Source organism: Thermobia domestica, chromosome 18 (genome assembly GCF_964235325.1).
Source record: "Thermobia domestica chromosome 18, izTheDome1.hap1.1, whole genome shotgun sequence".
Taxonomy (NCBI): domain Eukaryota; kingdom Metazoa; phylum Arthropoda; class Insecta; order Zygentoma; family Lepismatidae; genus Thermobia; species Thermobia domestica.
In genome coordinates, this window is record NC_137471.1 from 42,942,659 (window position 1) to 42,963,024 (window position 20,366).

The 20,366-nt window shown below is 33.9% G+C and overlaps 1 protein-coding gene across 1 annotated transcript in view; it reads right to left on the reverse strand.

Annotated features, from left to right (window-relative positions):
• Positions 1-205: 205 nt before the first annotated feature.
• LOC145675083 (sodium-coupled monocarboxylate transporter 2-like) overlaps positions 206-20,366 on the reverse strand; it is an 80,770-nt gene continuing 60,609 nt past the window's right edge. The window contains exons 9-12 of the mRNA XM_081745452.1: positions 15,212-15,298; positions 11,137-11,300; positions 2,978-3,197; positions 206-840 (exon numbers count right to left, since the gene is read on the reverse strand). Coding sequence (XP_081601578.1) covers positions 724-840; positions 2,978-3,197; positions 11,137-11,300; positions 15,212-15,298 — 588 coding nt within the window. The 3' untranslated portion in view covers positions 206-723. The remainder of the gene's footprint in view (positions 841-2,977; positions 3,198-11,136; positions 11,301-15,211; positions 15,299-20,366) is intronic.

A 20,366-nucleotide genomic window follows, 5' to 3' on the forward strand; every position in this document is an offset into this window, starting at 1 on the left:
CCTCCACACATGGTAATTGTCACAGATCACATCTTTATATTATGGTCATCTAACATGTCTGTTTACTTTTACATTTAACTTTATAGTCAGATTTGAATCTCTTCATATTTAATATGAGTTGATATTCTCATTCGGTGTCCAACAGAAAAAAACATCATACCAGTGCGATTTCTTAAGAACACCCAACATTTATTTTAGTATGCTTACAAAGGTGGTTTTGCAGTGCCATTAAACAACAAAAAATCTAGACCCTACGATTTTAGCATAATCTAAGTGTGCACTACATTTGTTTATAACATAATATTTTAATCACATAGGTTTTAGTATCTTTATATTTTTTAGTCTTTAGTGTTTTAACACAAATAATATCAGTAAGTCTATGTATAACAAAGTACCACGCATGCTACTTTCAAAAGCGTCCACGCCTACATGAATTTCTAATTGTGTTCTCTGAACTAATTTAAGGGCGCGGAATCCGATTGAACTATTTTTAAATATATATTCATTTTTCTTGTGGTCCCATTGACGGATATGTTTAAAAATAGATCCTTAGATGTAGTGCCATCAACTTAATATAAAAGACAAAGTTGAAATTTATGCAAGCGTAGACACCTTTACTATTCGCATGAGTGGAAGTTGTTTTTTTTTTAGAAAATCAAAAAGCACCAATTATGAACTATTTATTGACAAGTTACACCATAATACCCATTACTTTTGATTCTTTTATTCGACCTCTTCAACCTTCTGTGTGGCGTTCAAAGATTTTTCTGGATAGTCTTTCTGTTCATAATCATATCCCAGTAATTTCATTTCTGTCGAATCATTAGGTTTGGTAAATACCTGTATTAAAAAGTAGAAAATTTATTTAATTATTTGGTAATAGTTTAATCTTAAACCGAACTAAGAAATTTAAGTCAGTTTTTCGTTTCATGGAATATTATGACAAATGAAGTATTGACACTTTTAATAAATTTACTTTGCCCTAAAATATAATAGTATGGTAAAAACTCCGGTAACGGGTAATTCTCAATATCGGACATCTCTATAATACGAACAAATTTTTTTGTCAAAAATATATGTATTATTACAGAGTAGAATCGTCCCTCTTACAGACACCCAGGTATGGTCATGGACAGCATTCCCTTTCTCTCAATGTTTTAATGATTATTTCACAACAGACAGAATTAAATTTAATCATATAGTTTATATTTAGTACAGAAAATATTCTCTGGAATATAAAAATAAATCTACGATGCAGTGCAATAAACATAAAATCCCTTCCGTAACCTTTACAATTGGTTAGTTCTATCTACGTTTTAGTATCTAATAATGATGTTGCATGATTTTATTAATATACTTTTAGTATAATCAGAATACAAATTAACGGATTTTACAGGAATAATTCGTACTACACTTAGAGTATAGTTTGTGCCCGTACACATCCCCAGTGATAATTTTGATTTATTACAGGTGAGATCCCATCATCCCCAGTAATTCGAACGCTGACTTTAGCATTTTGATATTAGTCTATTATATTTATATTTATAACATGCATTTACTCTATAGAATAGCCGAGTAAACTGTAAGTAATCTAAATTTCTACAATCTGCCTCTATCGGATAATTTTCATTTGGCTACAATCTTGTTCCAACGGTGCATCTTATGCAAAGGTTTTAATGTAGTAGCAACCATGAAACACACCACTACAATCACATGAAATGATTTAGCTGAAGACAGCCTTCATATAATATTGGTTTGTAGTTGTGTCTCTATCATATCAACAGTAATTAAGATTGGAGGCAAATGGAGAAGTAACTAAGCATTTATTTCTAGCATAATCATTTGCTTAGCAAATTGTGTAAATAACACTTTTGTATGCATTTGGAAATGAATTTTCCGATCTCTTCTTTCGTTTAAGTATTATGTTATTCTGAGTGGAAAGTTTGGAAAATCGTTATTGGTAATCTTGTTGTGCTCGAGATGTTTGCGTTAATGTCAATTTTGGTCAGTATTGCCAGTATTGCTATCTTCTGATAGGAAATCACTTTCTTGAGTAGAATGATATACGAGTTCTAAGGGTGTTTAAGTCATTCTATTTAAAATTTTTGTAACTTCTTTGTTTTTGAATGAATTTTTATGAAACTATAAGTTTAGAAATACAGTTGTTGAGATTTTGTTTGATATTTTACCTTTTGTTTATTTAGGTTTAAGTTGAAATGTCGCTTCTTATGTTAAGTGTGGAAGAGTGGACCAGAATACCAGCTTGACATGAGGTCTTTTATTCGAGTACATAGGTTTTGGAGAGTTGGAAGAAAGTTAATAATTTCTTTAACATATTATATCTATGTTGTTTTTCTTTCTATTGAATGGTAGTACCCGTGTACAGTGTAGTTTCTTCTTAATACATGTAGCCACTTACATTACTAAAATGAACACGCAACGTTAAATCAGTGAATCAAAGTGACCTACCTATGTGAGAATTTGCAAGGTCCAAAATAGGCCGAAATAGCGCAATTGAGTTCGCACATTGTTCAACTGATTCAATATATTTATACTTTTAACTATGCATAACGCTAAACAATGTTACAAAACGCAAAGAATCAGCTGAAGAACCTCTGAGAAGAAATTAAAACAGTATGTGCATCAATCTCCTTATGTTATTTTGAGTGACATTGCGACGTTGCAATATGTGTCCTGCTGATAACGTCAGCCACTTTTGAACACCTCCCTTAACTGTAGGCGTTAAGGGTAACTTTTGTATATAGTGTGATATATATGAATGAATTTAGTATTAACAGGTGTTTTTGTTTGTTAAAGAGTATATAGATTTTTGGAGACTTTTTCAAGCATAATATCAGTTTCGTTGAACCTTGTGTCAATTTTCGTAAAAGTAGAAATTGTTTACTATGACTTGAACTACTCAAGTGAACATAACTTTATCGTACGTAATACATGTGTGCATAATGTGAAGCCTTACCTTAGTTTCATTGAAATCACATTTTAAGCTCCTTTGTATCCTTACAGGTAAATGCTTCAAAATCCACTTAACTACTGGTGACAAAAGATTTTGATCCAAAGCTTTTGGATTTTGCAGACCAGTTATTAAACTTATTATAAATCCAAACAACAAGACAAGAACACAACCAATCGGTGCATAAAGCACGAAAGATATTTTGTACAAAAGAAATATTTCATGCCTGAAACGAAAAAGATGCAGAAAATGAAATAAATACCATAAATAGGCATGTAGCACTGTACATTAAGTATCTCGAAATAACACAAAGAAAATAATGAAATGTCAATTTACAAGCTTCACCAATTAAAAAATTAAATATAATTATTTATTTTAATTGACATAAGTCAAGACATAAAGAGAATTAGAAATTTAGAGGAGCATCAATATGTACACAAAGTTATGAAATTGCAACGCCTTCAATTAGAAATTAGTATTTCCACTCTCGTTTAAAGATTCCAAACTAAAGGCGTGAAGGAAACCAATTAACTTACGAAACAATTCTAGTCCTAAGGAAAATAATCCGAATACCGGAAGTCACATGATTTTGACATCTGACGAGCAGTGATGTTAGGTTACTTATAATTTTACTTTTATGCATGTTCTGTACTGGAAGCTGTACATAGCGTACAATTTCTTTTTGTGTGTAGACTTTGTAGATAATATGAACTATAGATTATTCGGTTTACTAATCAAAGAACATATTAAAACCACTATATAATAAATATTCATTCTATATCTAGTTCGTGACTTAAGCAAATTTACACATACATATTATAGTTTATTGCACAAAATCTACTCTTCTACTTATAGAAACTATTTCATTTTATAATATATATTTCAACAAGCAGATTTGTTTTGTATTGTAACCCAATGCTTTGAGAGAATAAACATAGGGAAATGGAACAATGTCTTGCATTACTACATATAAAAAGTGTGTATACGTATACAGTGCTTATATATAGGTTGGTTGGACACCTAGCAGCCTAAGTCCAAGTTCGATACTTTCCAAGAGAGACATTTTAATACTTAATGAAATATTCATATTTCTGTTACGTTAGCAACCAAAACACAATTATGTAGTTTATGATCTAATATATTATTGCTTACAAAAATCGTTTAAGAAAGATACTGATGTAAAGGTATTCGTCCATTTTTCCATTTTTTTTAGATACTCATGTAAAGGTATTCGTCCATTTTTCCATTTTTTTTAGACTAAAGTCACTTGGCATTCAAGCTGCCCATACGTAAAGCGACATATTATATTTATAGACAACGTGTTGTCTACATAGATTGCTTAGTTTACATAATTTATGCGTTGTTTACATATAAACGTAAAATATCGACTTTTCACGTAGACGTATATTATTGCTTAGATACCAGTTTTGTGTGAAGTATTTCTGTTCGTAAACATCACTTCTGATAGCGATCTTGTATTTTAAAACTACAAGCAGTTTGATGACTGGATTATTGTCTCTGAAGCTCTTTTTTAAAATCTGCTTTGTCTTATCACAAACTATTGACAAGATGGAAAACTGGCTTTGAATTGTCATGAACTAAATGAAGAGTCAATAGTACATCTCGAAAATGTCGAGAAAAGACTGTCATCTTGCAAAGAGAAAGACAAAATACGATGGTCATTTGGTTTATACTATCTTATACAATCTTACGTACATAATTTTAATGTACTCTAGTATATGTTGCATTAACCTCTGAGCAGTGAGGAAATTGAAGCACTTCGAGTTGGGTAGGAAGTTAATGTAGGCCTAATATAATATACTTGTATTAAGAGAGTACTCTTGCAGCAGTGGCGCATACTGGCTTGGGCTACCACTAACCCTTATAACACCTGTAATTATATTATTATTATTATTATTATTATTATTATTAGAGGAACCGTACCAAAACTGGGCCCCATTTTGTTTTTTCCATATATCTAAGAAAATATCGATCAGAAAAAAATGCTATCCAGGCTGAGAATAATATGATATGTAATTGCTTTGCTTGTTTCTTCCCATCGCAATCAAGGAAAAAATGGGTTGAGAAAAAATGGATTTTCATATGGACTGCATTTTCGGCATTCGAAAAAACTGTTCCAAAACCGGGCCCCTCTAAATTTAGATGAATTACCCAAAGCGAAAACCTGTATTACTTTAAATGAGTTACGTATTTAAGATAAAAACAACATCGTAAACACTGGGGATTGAAATAAAATGAAATATGAATGTTTAAAAGACTTTATTGGAAGAAATTGAAACAAATTTCGAAAAGTAAAGAACACATTAAAATTGAACTTAAAACTTAAATATTCCACATTCTAGTGGCCAAAATGCAATATGAAAGTCTTTTTCTTAACTCCAGCACAACCTTTCAAATAGATTAAACTTATAAGCTGAAAATATCTAAACTTAAATATTCCACATTTTACTGACGGAAATAGCAAATCAAAATGTCTTTTTTTTTCTTTTTTAAACTCCAGAACAATCTTTCATATAGACTAAACTTGAAGACTGAAACTTTCAAAACTGAAATATCCAATATTCTACTGGTAGAAATAAATCTAAACCTCTTTCTTTCTCCAACCTCCTTATTCGGCATCTAAAAAAAAATCCTCAAACTTCAGAACCGAAACTTCCAAATTAAACGTGATAAATGAAATGTTTCATGAAGTTAAGATTTCTGCTGGCAAAAGTCACAAATATAATTGACTTTGTCAGTCTCCTCACAGTCTCCATGGGCCCACTAAGAGCACATGATACAATGGACCCAGAGTTCAATTCTCGTATTACTCGAAAAATTTTCAGTGCAGGACATGCATGTGGCATCGTCATCCGTGGACGATGTTTTCCCAGGTGGAACGTTTAAAGTTGAGAATATTGTTGATGCTTCCTTATATCAGAGATTGAGCCACAATCAGAATCATCTTCCTTGGCTTTTCCTTTCACCTTCAGCTGTGTCTTTTACTTTCCTGGATCATAGGATCTTGATAATGACTTGACACTACCATGCCCTCGCCACGATATTGTGTTATTAGTTTCGGCTTTATTTTGGCCATTTTGGTCCTCTTGAAAATTGTAAATAAATTGCACGAATTATGAGAATTTGGTACGAAACATATTTTTTACTTTTGAACAACATAGTAGGGGCTCGCTTTAGGATTGACAAGGGGGCCCACTTTACGACCATACATGTTTTTACTTTCGCTGCATATAATTTGTCACTCCTACGTCTAAATTACTAGCTAATTACATCGAACATACCTCTTACCATTAAGATTAAATTAATAAATAGTTGGCTCACTTACCTATTTACTAACTATGGAAAACAATGCTTGCTCGTCGGAGCTTCAAAACTTTCCACTGTATGAAAACTCGTCAGATGTTGATTGCAGAACAAAGGATTAACTGATCAACACAGGAACTAGCGCTGCATGCAACAGTAACTGTAAACTACAATTCAGCTTATTTCTAGCATTATACGCCAATACCCGGAGCAGCAATTGAGGGGGCCCGCTTTATGGACCCGGGCCCGGGTTTGGTACAGTTCCTCTATTATTATTATTATTATTATTGGACTTGAGTTTCCACGTTATACAATCTTCAAAATAAGAAAAAAACTTACACCATCCTTTTATCAAGTAGATAAATATCATTTTATCTTCACTACCAAGCCTTATACCGCCTTATGTAGAGTCGCTCTGACATATGATTAGTGTCATACTAAAGGCCTAACTACTGCAGGAAACATGTTAATCGAACTCTTCAGTATGTCACTATCACACGTCAAAATGTCACTGCATAAGCCACATTTCGAAGGCTTCCAGTCGTTTTTCATTACTTTTACGTAATGTCCACGTTTCCGCCCCATACAGTACAACACTCCTTACGAAGTATTTTATTTGTCTTTTTTTCAACTCTTTATTCAAGGTCCCACAAAACAGACTTTTCTTCCTCCTAAAAGCTTATTTCGCCATTCCTATCCTTGCTTTTATTTCACGCTCGCACTTCATGTCATTACTAAGAATACTACTCAGGTATGGAGAACTACTCATTTGTTCTATTTTTTCCCCTCCCACTTTTATATTTGGCATAGACCTCTTCCTTCCAATCACAATGGCTTTTGTCTTCCTAACATTTATCTTATCCCACTGGTCAACATGATTTTTTTTTCACAAAAGAAGTGATTGCTGATTCTGAAGCAGTTTATTCTCCTGAATTCAAAAATGAAATCAAAATGTTTCCCTTAGGCACAGTTTTGTTATGACATTCACTTGTTTTTTTCACTCCTATATACGAAATGAAACATATTTTCATGAAACATTCATATGTTTGAATCGGCATTGCGCAGTGGTTAATTAATGTAGAAGGATAATTTAAGTGGCACATTACTGGGAAAGAATAAAACTTTCATCTAGTGCAAGATTTGTGTCATCAATGTCATGGGGGTGGGGTGGGGGTGGGAGGTAATTTAATTTAGGTAAATATTGTGGAAATTGTATTTTTTTTTTCAATTGCTCAATTCCTCTTGCCGCACTTCAACGACGGTCAATAAAGTTATAAACTTACATAGCTTATGAGATCTACTTGGTATATGGGTATTCGAGTTTCCGAAAGTTTCTTTGTTGTGCAATAGAAAAGTGGAAAATAATGGAGCAAAAGTTTTTGTAGGCTTCATAACACTGTGAATGTCGATCAAGATCAGACCTGTTTTAGCAGAAAGACATTCGTGATAGTGTAGTGAGCCTCTCAGATTTTCTTTCTGTGTAAGTGGAGTGTTCTTTGTTTCATTACTTGTGTTGTTACAAAGAACTTGCATAATGCCAAGAAAGTGTTTGAATCATCCGGACAATTTCTGCTACATTTGTGGTGAGCTAACGTTTAAATCTTAAAGGCGAAATTTTACGCCACTTGTAAAAAAGTGGTACGAGATTTACTTTGGCTGCAAAGCGGGTGATTTTGATAAACCATGAGCTCCAAATATATGTTGTGTGACATCTGTGCGGCTTCTCACATGATGGAAAAAGGGCACACATCATATGCCTTTTGTAATTCCCATGATCTGGAGGGAACAAAAAGACCATACCAGTGAATGCTACTTTTGTTTAACAAACAAAAGGAATTACTAAAAAAAAAAAAAAAAAAACTAAACATACCGTTACATATCCAAATTTGCCATCTGCCATGAGGCCTATATTACATAGTGACGCGTATCCTGTGCCGAAGTGTCCAGATTTTGTGACCGTAAGTGAAGACTCTGACTCCGAGACAGTGCATACTGAGGAAGAAACTCATTGTAGAAGTGATCCTACATTCGAGGCTTCTAAATCAGAACCCCACCTACTAACTCAAGCAGACCTCAAAGATCTCATTCAGGATTTACAGTTGTCGAAACAACAAGCCGAACTTCTAGCTTCGAGGCTCAAAGGTTGGAATCTACTTGTATTACACAAAGAAACAAGGATATGCGTGTATCGTAGTCGCGGTAGTGATTTCAAATAATATTTTTCGACAGAGGATGGTATCGTGTTCTTTAATAATGTTAGTGTAGTTATGGAGGCTCTTGGACATGAACACCAGCTACATGAATGGCGATTGTTCATAGATTCCTTGAAAATTAGTTTGAAGGCGGTGCTTCTGCATAATGAAAAGAGTTATCTAATACCTGTGGCCCATGCAGTTGACATGAAAGAGACATATCAGAATATAAAATTGTTGTTACATAAACTCCAGTACACAAAATATAACTGGAATATCTGTGGTGATTTAAAGGTCATAGCTTTACTTCTTGGCTTGCAACTAGGATACACAAAATTTTGCTGTTTCTTATGTGAATGGGACAGCAGAGATAGGAAGTCGTACTACATTAAGAATCAAGGGCCTAAACTTGACACTTACTCCTGGGAGCAAAAATGTGTCTCACACCCTATTGGTGAATCCCGATCGAGTGTACTTACCACCGCTGCATATCAAATTGGGCCTTATGAAGAATTTTGTAAAAGCACTTGACAAAAATTCTCCTGCATTCATGCATTTGCAATCTAAATTTCCCAAAGTCAGCGACGCAAAACTGAAAGAAGGAATATTTGTTGGGCCACAAATCACATCATTACTGGATGACGACAAGTTTGCAGAACTGTTGAATCCCCTAGAAGACAAAGAATGGAAAGCCTTCGTATATATCTGTCGTAGTTTCCTTGGAAAACATAAAGCACAAAACTATTGTGAAATAGTGAATGATCTTGTGAATTCGTACCAAGCTATGGGATGCAATATGTCTTTAGGGACTCGCTTCCTAGACTCTCATTTAGATATTTACCGCAAAATCTTGCTTTAGTAAGTGATGAACATGGCGAGCGATTCCACCAGCAAATTTCTACAATGGAGAAGAGGTATCAGGGCAAATGGAGTTTCAAAATGCTAGCCGATTACTGCTGGACATTGAAGAGAGGCATCCCGGAAACTAAATACAGCCGAAAATAATCATCAAGGCCTACAACTTCTTAGGTAAATAGAAGTGATATTTATACTGTAGTCGCATTTATGTTTTCTTTAATGTACAACACGGACGAAAACGGCCAAATAAGATGTTCTCTTTACTTTGCCAATCTATTGTTAAAATAAGCAATGGAAATGTACAATTTCCACATTTTACACCATTTAATGACACCCTTCCCCCTTTGTATGGAATCGATGACAACAAACTCCATATATGATATGACCTTTTTCCTTCCACTGACATCAACATTATAAGCTTATGTTAATAAACAGCTGAGCAATGCAGCTACAAACACAAGGATGTACTAAGAAAATATGGTCCATTTCACGTGCAAAAGTGAAAAAACAAATGACTGTCACAAGAAAACCGTGTCTGATGGGGAAATTCTGATTTCATTTTTAAATTTAATACGACAAGAAAATTTGACTTAGTAACACTTGTTCTTGTCAAAAAAAAATTTTTTTTGTAGACCTGTGTATTCTTCAAAGCACATCCTCAGGTTTTCTAACATTTTATTGATTTTCTTTTCAGATTCTGCAGCAAGCGCCATATCGTCTGCAAATCTTATGCATCTAATCATTCTACCTCCTACTGAAATGCAGTCATCATCATGTAAACTCTTTTTCACTGTCTCTTCTAGATAGACATTAGATAGAGTTGGCGAGAGGCAGCATCCTTGTCGAACTCCCCTTCCAATTGCACTTTCCTCTATCAGTTCCTCCCCTATCCTAACACTTACTTGTTGGTTCATGTATAAGTTTCTTATGAGTCTTCGATCTTTCCATTCCAACCCTATCTTCTTTAGAACTCCCAACAATTCCCAATTCACTCGGTCAAAAGCCTTTTCTAGATCAATAAATACAACATAAGCCTCTTTCCCTTTTTCTTTAAATTTTTCACCAATCGTACCTCTTCTGAACCCGAACTGCTCCTCCTCAACTTTTTCATTTGTTCTTCCATATAACCTCCTGTTCAGTATTCGGATCAAAATTTTTAGCAGCATGAGATATGAGACTAATAGTTCTATAATCCTCCATCTCTTTGGGTTCGATATCTTAGCCATCGGTATCATGACCGTCTTCAGGAAGTCTTTTGGCCACTCTCCTGTTTCATGTATTTCATTGCATAGTCGGAACAATTCTTTCTTTCCCTTGTCTCCCATATTTTTAATAAATTCGATTGGTATATTATCTATCCCGGTTGCCATATCCGGTAAGAAGTAGTTGCATTTGTAAAACAAAATTACTCTGAAATAGTATAAAGACTTAAGGCATGGGTGTAGAGGTAGAAGGGTAGTTCTTTTTTGACTTCAGCAGTCATTGGGATAATGTAGTCACCGTCTCCTTTACGTCCTCCAGGTTGCCCACATATCTATTTTAAGGAGGCTGAATTAAAACAATGGTAGAACGAAAAAATTGTGGATCCACACCGAGAATTCGGGCCACAGCACTGACAGGGATACACCTTAATGAAAGTAGTTGAATTATATGTTAATATTAACCTTTTTCAGCTTAAAATTTTTCCAATATATTGCTTCCTCTTAATATCTTACTTCAATTTAGCATGCTGGAACCTCGTTTAATTCTGCTTGTAGTTATAATAAAATTATGGAAGTAGTAACTACTTACTGTTCTGTGTGTGTAACTATTGGAATAGTTACGTTTCCAGAACATCCATAGACGTCAATGGGTTTCTTGGGATATTTTATTTGCCCAGAAACCATAGCAATATAGCTACCAATTCCAATCCACATTACAAAGCAAAGGCTACATAATGTGCCACATAAAGCACCCTGAAAATTTTCAATAAGAAATTAGATAAACGGCTTCGGGTACTATGCGATTCTATTGCTCAGAAGCTTTTCCATTACACTTGCAATAATATTCTAGTCAGTATTCTTTTATTATTTTTTAAAATTTACAATAGAGTAGGTTCTGCTGTATTCGACTTTGTTAGATTATTTCTGAAATGTAAGGAGAAAATCTCGTACTTTCTTTAATTTTTCCTTTAAGATTATTGCGTCATTTTCCTCAAAGAAATATATGATCTGTATTTTAATTAGGTGCACTTCAGTATGATTAATCCTTCAATTTTACTAAGCTAAATGTGAATGATTTAATTCTATTTTAGACTACCACAGGAAAGTATACCGTAATTTATTTTAGTATATACAGTTTAGTATATAGTAGTATAATTATTATTAAAATTGATCGAAGATTTTCAAGTCATGTAAAAAAAAAGTTTTCCATGCTATTTGAATAAATTAGTTTATTTTAAATAAAATGGAAAATATAAATGTGTGTAGTAACTTTCACATTATATCAAAAATGATTGAGTGATATTTTAAAGCTTCTTGTCCAACAAAGCAGAAATTTCAGTCTTTTGTCAAGACATAATATGTATATGGTGTCATTTGAAAGGTCTAGTATCAAAACCCACCATATCCACTTTTCACTGCGTATGTTGCCTTAAAAAAGCATTATTATTGCTCAGATCTTGATTTTGTGCGTGCGAACATTTTATGAAAAACAATGATCAGATTTCATTGTTGAAAGAACAAAATTAAAGCCACTTGTTATAACTAGGGATGGGCAAAACCGTTTTTTTTATAAAAGCTGGAAACCGCTTTCTATAAAAACCGAAATCCAAAAACCTACATTTCGGTTTTCTCCGAAAACCGGTTAGGTTTTTTCCAACCGAAACTTGTTTCGGTTTCCTGCCGGTTTTCGGTTCGTTTTTATACCGAAACCGATTTCAGTTTTCTCCAAAACCGGTTCGGTTTTCACCGAAACTAAAAACCCAAAACTGTTTGGGAAAACACATAAAACTATTTCTGTGGAAACGGAATCGGCTTCCGAAGAACAACGAAACACTATTTTGGTCAGAAATAAAACCAGTTTTGGAAAAACTTAAACCGGTTTTGAAGAAAACCGAAACCGGATTTGGTAAAAAAAAACAGAACCGGTTTTGGAGAAAACTGAAACCGGTTGTGTAAATGTTCAGGAACTGGTTTCGGTTTTCGTAAAAACCGGAAACCGAAAAACCGGTTTTTGTGTCTACCACTAGTTATAACAGAGCTACATGTTTTTCTCATTTGCTCAAAAAGTGAAAAACTGGATATAGTAAGTTTTGATACTAGACCTCTCATTTATTTGTAAACTAAAATTTTAAATCGATGTTCCTTCAAAGATGTAAAAATTAAGCACCTATAGCCAAATTTGGTAGAAGTAAAGGTTATCTTTAAATATTAACAACATTCGGTATATAGTAATAACGCTTCACATCCTAAGCGTGCTAGGCAGGAAAGAAGTAACATCGGAAAGATGAAGCTATTACAATATTCACATAAATTCAACTGCTTGATTTGAAAGAAGATAAATTGATCTGAGGTGTATATAACGAGAACTCGAATAGAAACTACAAAACTGATATGATTAGGTTCTTTTCTAGCAAGAATCTCAAGCTACGTAATTATTATACACATTTGATATTGAATATATTTTGATAACAGATATGCGTGCAACGTTAGTAGGTTTTTTTTACACATAATTTTACCTATATAATCCTTTCGTTATGTTCAGAGATGAACATTTTTTCAAACGGCTATTATAAATTTCGCCATAAACTCAGGAACTAAACATTAAAATTCTTAATTTTTGTAACGTTAAATTTAAAATGAGATTGATATATGAGCCTTGTATAATGCAAGGTAGAAATACTTCATCAAAAAATATACGTACAAGTAAAATTCAAAATAATATAATAAATAATAATGCATAATAGTAAATAATATAATAATATTGATTTCTTTACTTCATTAATCAAAACTGAAGTTATGAGTAGAGACACGATTTTGTGGTAAATAAGAATTCGTAATTTCGTTATAAAAATATGCATAAAGCGGGACAAAAGCGATGAATAAAAATTCAATGTAAGAACATTATATTCCTTGGTAGTTACAATTAGTTAGCTTTAATTTCACCTTAATTTCCACTCATCAATCATCATGACATAAGCTCATGCATAACTATATTAAACAATATTTGAAAAATGAAATGAAATCTTTGAGTTTTACGTCCCACGGTTATGCCGGTTAGTCTAAAGGAGACGGGAAAACAATATTTGAGTTTTTAAAATATAACACTAAAAGTAACATTCCTCATTGAATAAAAATATCATTTAAAGAAAAAAGAACATGCACACAGAGAACATTAATAGACAAAACTAACTTTGTTATTCCAAGTTTACTTATGCAAATAACACGTAAGCATTGTTTCAATTTTTTTTTTTTTTTTTTTTTTTTTTTTGTCGCTAAGTCACTGTAAGAAGAGAGAGCCCTCTTCACATCGACATTCGAAACTGATATGTGCATTAGTTGGAGACACTTCCCAGCGATTTCTCATTGCTCATCTAACATAGCCAGCAACACTCCTTCCACACTATCCACTTCACCAGTAGATACCGTTTGGAGCTCATTTTGTAACTGAATGTAAAATGTCAAAAAAAATCATGGTGATCAATTTTCTCAAAACTGGGGTTTTTCATCACATTGCTAGAAAACTTACCATCAGGTGTTTGCAAGTTTGAGCTAGGGAAGATGAAATAATGATGCCAATGTCTTAAATATCTCACCAGCTAGATCCAGCAGTCCCATATTTCATTGTGGTAGACAAATTACGAACTAGTAGCATTTACATAGGTCAATTATGCAGAAGGAAGAAATAATGGTAATGACTTAATCGTAAAACCATTGAAAAATTGTCACTTTTGTGTAAAGTTCGTGGAATATCGAGACTTGGTTGCAAATTTCGCTAATTCGACAGAATTTCGCGTTTAATCGCGAGCGTTATATGGCCTAACAAATAGTAAAAAGATGTATATTTTAGGTACACAACGTTTTCGTACAAAATTACACATTTCGCGTTTTCGCGTGTCACCATAAAATCGTGTCTCTTATTATGGGGAATTAGGCTATAATTTCTGTAGCTTCGAACCAAGCCTAATCCTACAACACTTTCTCGTTTCCACAAGAAGTGGATTATAGAACCATATCACATGTCCAGGCTTGAATATTTGCATAAATAATGGAATATGTTCTTACTCCAATTTTAACTTAAAAGCATACGTTGCCGCTACATAAGTTCTTATTAGAGATGGCCAGAACCGGTTCCTAGTGGAACCGGTTTTCAGGTCTGAACGGATCCGGTTCTAGAAGATCCGGTTTTTCGGATCCAGGTCTGGAACCGGTTCTTCGGATCCAGGTCTAGAACCGGTTCTTCGGATCCAGGTCTGGAACCTGTTCTTCGGATCCAGGTCTGGAACCGGTTCCGCTGGAACCGAAACTATGTGATCATCCCTACGCTAAACCCGAGCTGCTGGCAAGGTGTGAACAGTATGCTAGATGAAAGAACTGGGTTTTCAGATCCAGATCTGGAACCGGTTCCTAAGATCCGGTTCTGGAACCGGGTTCTCAGATCCAGATCTGGAACCGGTTCCTAAGATCCGGCTCTGGAACCGGGTTTTCGGATCCAGGTCCGGAACCGGTTCCACAACCGGTTCTGAAAACCGGATCTCCGAGAACCGGTTCCGCCGGAACCGGAACTTTGTGGCCATCCCTAGTTCTTATTATATCATATTTTGTCGTATGTCTTGCTAAACAAGTAAGATGTTAAGTTTCAATTAATAGTTTAAAGATTAACTTACTAATGAATTAATCCATGGAAAGAACATGCCAGAGACAAATAATCCAAGAAGACATCCACCAACTGCCCCAGTAAAGGTCAGAGCAATCTGTAATTGTAAATGTTAAGTTTACCTAAACATTTATTCTATTCCTAATCAAAACTTATAGCTTTACTTAAACTTGGAAAGAAACTTGATGTTTCGCTTTTTTTAGAAAAAAAAATAAATTTTTATATAATAATTTTCAGCAATAAATAAATATGAAAGCTTAGATTATGTATTGCAATTTCTCTTATTATTATATTACAATTAGATTTTCATAAGTTTAGTGTATTTGAAATATGAATATCTTGGCTTGGTATCACATTCTTTCAAATTTTTTGCATTATACTATAACAATGGTCCCTAGATATCTGAAGATTTAGACTAAACACCAACACAATTAATGCGTTAAATAAAGTTGCATCATACAGTAATAAAGCCCTTCATCTCATCCCTAAGACTAATGGCAATTTTTGTCAGTCGTACCATGTTATTTAAAATTCCTTAATACCGCATATAATTTATAACTATAGGAAAATCTTGAAGTGAGATATACATCGCGTGCTGGAAGAAAAAAAGACGAATACGGAGATAGCCATCATGTAACGAACCTTGAAGAAAAAGAAAATGTAAATTGCCGAAAGCTAAAGGAAGGTGTACTCCCATGCGCAAAAAAAATTGCGCGTATACTGTAACTCACGATTTTTCGCAATTATTTCATTTTCCATATTTTATTGGTAAAATTTAGTTATTAGTAAGTGGAGATAATAGAAAGCAATCCATCTAAGGATATATTTCCAAAAAATATAATAAAATAATAAAAATATAAGCAAAAAACAAAATTATGTTCAGTTTTGTGTATACTGGCAACAATGTTTTCGAGGGAATTTTTGGAGTAGCACAGCACGATTGCAGAGGGAATAACAAGATTGGTAGGAGAAGAGCTGAATCAAGGAACTGGAAATTGGAGTAAAATATTGCATTTATTGGCTTAAATCTAGGGTGTAAATTGTCTGCCAAATATAAATTAGCTTCTGTAATCAAGATGTTATACGGAAATATATAAACAAAGAGAAAAACTGTTGTCTTAAGTTTGGAAGTGACATGCTCTATAGCCATGAGCATTTATTTCTTAAGAAAAAGATAGGCAACAAAAGAAAATCTGTGTGGTCAAGTGGGTAGAGTGACGGACCAGTAATTCTTATACTGTTTTGACACCAGATCGAATCCCATCCGGTCCTGTTCAATTTTTTTTCTTTACAAAACATTGTAGAAAGTGTATAATTTTTATGTTAATAAAACTGAAACAATACAATTAGGAAATAACTTTTTGTTTCCTCTGATGACGTATTTATTTAGAATTAGTGTACTATTAGTAATACCGATTGCTTTCAGTTTATGGTGTTGTATAGCTTCCTTTATCATCCTCTTTTCTTGAAAAAAGAAATGTCTCCAATAAAGTATGAAAAATATATTTAAATATATAGTCAGAAACAGACATCTTAGTATCAAACGTGATTTATCGTGATGAAATAAACAAGTTTCCCGTTATTAAAAAAGAAAACTATAGAAAATCATTGAATTTGGTCTTAAGGTTTTTATTATGCTATATATATTCTTTATAAGACTATACTTTATAAGGCAAGATGAGCGATCATACCCTCAAATTTAGCTAGTGAGTGAAAGATGTTTTCGGCATAAATATTTTACAGGTTTAGGTGCATGAAACACCAATACGCCATGGTCTTGACCTTCGTTTATTTCACATTATTATCCGACATATCATAGCAGGTAAAAAGCAGCATCAATCGGCAAGAAGAACTGCAAGTTGTGGTCTTAGTCTGTTTTTGATGCTCCGGACTCGATCGCCTAGCACGCTCGTCTACCTTGACTCATACGTCTATCATTCAGTGCAAGCACATATCCAGCTTTTCTTTTCGGAGGGGGCCCGACACGAATCCTCGTAAGCACGTAATTCTAATGTTTCAAAAATATCAATAATAATAATAATAATAATAATAATAATAATAATAATAATAATAATAATAATAATAATAATAATAATGCAACAGTTCTGTATTTCTCTTAAACGTTTCTTACTTGTCATTTATGAACCGGTCAAACTTAATTCTAACTCACACGAAATCAAAAAATATTTTCTAGAGACATGTAAGGAAAACTGTCTGCTACGTATATCACATAACAAAAATAGCAAATGGCAGTGAGTGTATCGTTCTAATACAGTAATGTTATAAACAGAGCGGAAACGAAATTGTAATCCCATTTAAAAGTGTTCTTTAATTCCACCTGGTATCAATGGCATTACGGTATATTCTTACAAGTAACACTTGCCAAGTGTAACACTCCGATTTTAATAAAATTTGACAGACAGATACTACACATAAAATAAACGAATACATGTTTTTTTTATTTTCTGCGGAAAAACTGTTTTACGGGGGCAAAAGCACTCACCCAAAATTTTGAAAGTTGACGCCCGAAAGACAAAAACAAGTGGACCAAAGTGTACGAAATTGTGCACAGATATGGCAGACGTAAAATGAATGAATACGTGTTTTGTATTTTCCTGAAAAAAAAAACGGTTAGGTGGGACGCAGACCCCTCCAAACCTTTGATCATGAAATATCAAAAGTGCTAGTAACAATATGTCTGATGTGTGTAAAGGACGAAGAATTCCTATGACACTTTGTGTATGGACAATACGCAAAAACTAAACGAATGCCTGTTTTAGGGGACAAAATCCCCCATCCAAAATGATGAAAGTTGACGCCCGAAAGGCAAGAAGAAGTGAACCGAAATGAATGAAATTGTGCACAGATATTGTAGACGAAAAATGAGGGAATATGGGTTCCGTATTTTGCTGAAAAAAAGAAAAACGTTTCGGTGGGACACAGACCCCTCCAAAACTTTGATCGTGAAATATCAACAGTGCTAATAACAGTATGTCAGAAGTGCTTAAAGGACATGAAGAATTGGAACGACACATGTGTAGGGACAATACGCAAAAAAAAAAAAAAAATAAAAATAAAAAAAATAAAAAATAAAAAAAAATAAAAATAAAAAATAAAAAAATTTAAAAATACGGGTTTATTTTCTGCGAAAAATTGGTTTTAGGGGGCAGAATTCCCCACCCAAAATTTTGAAATCGTGCACAGATATTCTAGACGTAAATTGAGGTAATTATGTTTCGTATTTTCCTGGAAAAAAGCGATTGAGGGGGGCACGGACCTTCTAAGCTGTTGATTAGGAAATATCAAAATTGCAAATAAGTATGTATACGTCAGAAGTCCCTAAAGAGTATGGAGAATTGCAATGAAACTTCGTATAGGGACAATTTGCAAAACAATAAATGAAATGCATTTTGATTTGTATGAAAAAACAGTGTTGGGGCCTAGAGCCCCTCCAAAAGAAAGTTAATATTACCGTAAAAGTGCAGGAAGGAGTGGACCGATGCAAATGAAATTGTGTGTAGATATTGTATAGACTGTATGTAAAATAAGGACTTTCGTGTTTTAAAGATGTCCCTATCAATTTTGTCACATCAACAGCAAACAGGAAATTAATCGGCACGTGTTTTTGTTTATGCGGAAAAACATTGTAAGGGTTAAAGTTGCCTCGTGAAATACTACAAAATACGCTATACTGTTTGTGCTTGTTGTTGATCTGCCAAATTTGAAGAAATCTGATGGAGACACTTGTGAAACACGAGAGGCTTTATTTTTCATATCCAATATCTACAGACAATTTCATTCGCTTCGGTCCAATCCTTCCGACACTCAACGCCTCGGTCCACTCTTTTCAGGAAAATACGAAGCACGCATTTCCTCATCTTACCTCTACAACATTTGTGAACAATTTCATTCAGTTCGGTACATTTTTTCTTGCCTTTCTTGCGTCAAATTTCAAAATTCATGGGGGGGACCTTTTGTCCTCTAAAACCGTTTTTTCGCAGGAAATAAAAAAGCCGAATTTGCTTATTTTTTGCTTATTGTCCTAACACAAAGTTTTGTTCCAATTCTTCATGTAAATTTAGGCACTTCTGACATACTGTTATTGGCACTTTTGATATTTCATGATCAAAGGTTTGGAGGGATCTGTGCCCCACCTAACCGTTTTTTCCAGGAAAATACAAAACACGTATTCCCTAATTTTATATCTGCAATATCTGTTCACAATTTCGTTCACTTTGGTCCACTTGTTTTTGCCTTTCGAGCGTCAACTTTCAAATTTTGGGTGAGGGCTTTTGCCCCCTAAAACCGTTTTTCAGCAAAAATAAATAAATAAATAAATAAAAAAGCACTTATTTGTTTATTTTATGTATAGTATCTACCTGCCAAATTTTATCAAAATCGGAGTGTTACACTTGGGAAGTGTTACTTGTTAGAATTATAACAACAACGCATTGTCCATAGTTTGGACACTGACTCAAAGTAATTTGACATAAAAAAAACGTCAAAAGGGAAAAAGTAGGTTTATTAAAAAGTGCTTGAGGTTTGGTAAGGGACAGCTTCCAAGACCTCACGCTGGATACGTCACTGAGTCAATGCATTTGTTTCTTGCATTGCACTGAATATTTGTTTCTTGCAAAGATGATAATTAGATGCGTAATGTGTAAAATTATATCATAGTTTGACTTTTTATAGGCCTTTCCTTAACACATCCATATTATCCGGCGTTCTGCCTGCGTGTTTTATGTCGGATAAGCGAAACTCTACTATATTTTCAGATAGCATATACAGAGGAGCTAGAGGTCTGCATGGGCCGGAATTTTTAGAACGGACCCGTCCCGTCCCCTTTAATTTATAATCTATAGGCATTAGCGGATTAAGGGCGGAGCCAATGGAGCCCAGGGTCCCCAGCTCAGGGGGCTCTTTAAAATCCCTCTGTTTAATACTTACGCTCGCGGTATCGCTAGATTTAAGTCTTTGCATCAGCAGCATTTACCTGTTAATAATGAATGCAATTATTTAATTGTTAATAATGAATTTAACTAAACTAATTATTGTAAACTTGGAGCACATTCAAATATTACAGCATAGTTCTCGGTAGTTCCATAAGTAATTTCAGAGACCAAAGTGTTTCAGTGGTAGAGCGTTCACCTTTGGTGCATGGAGTC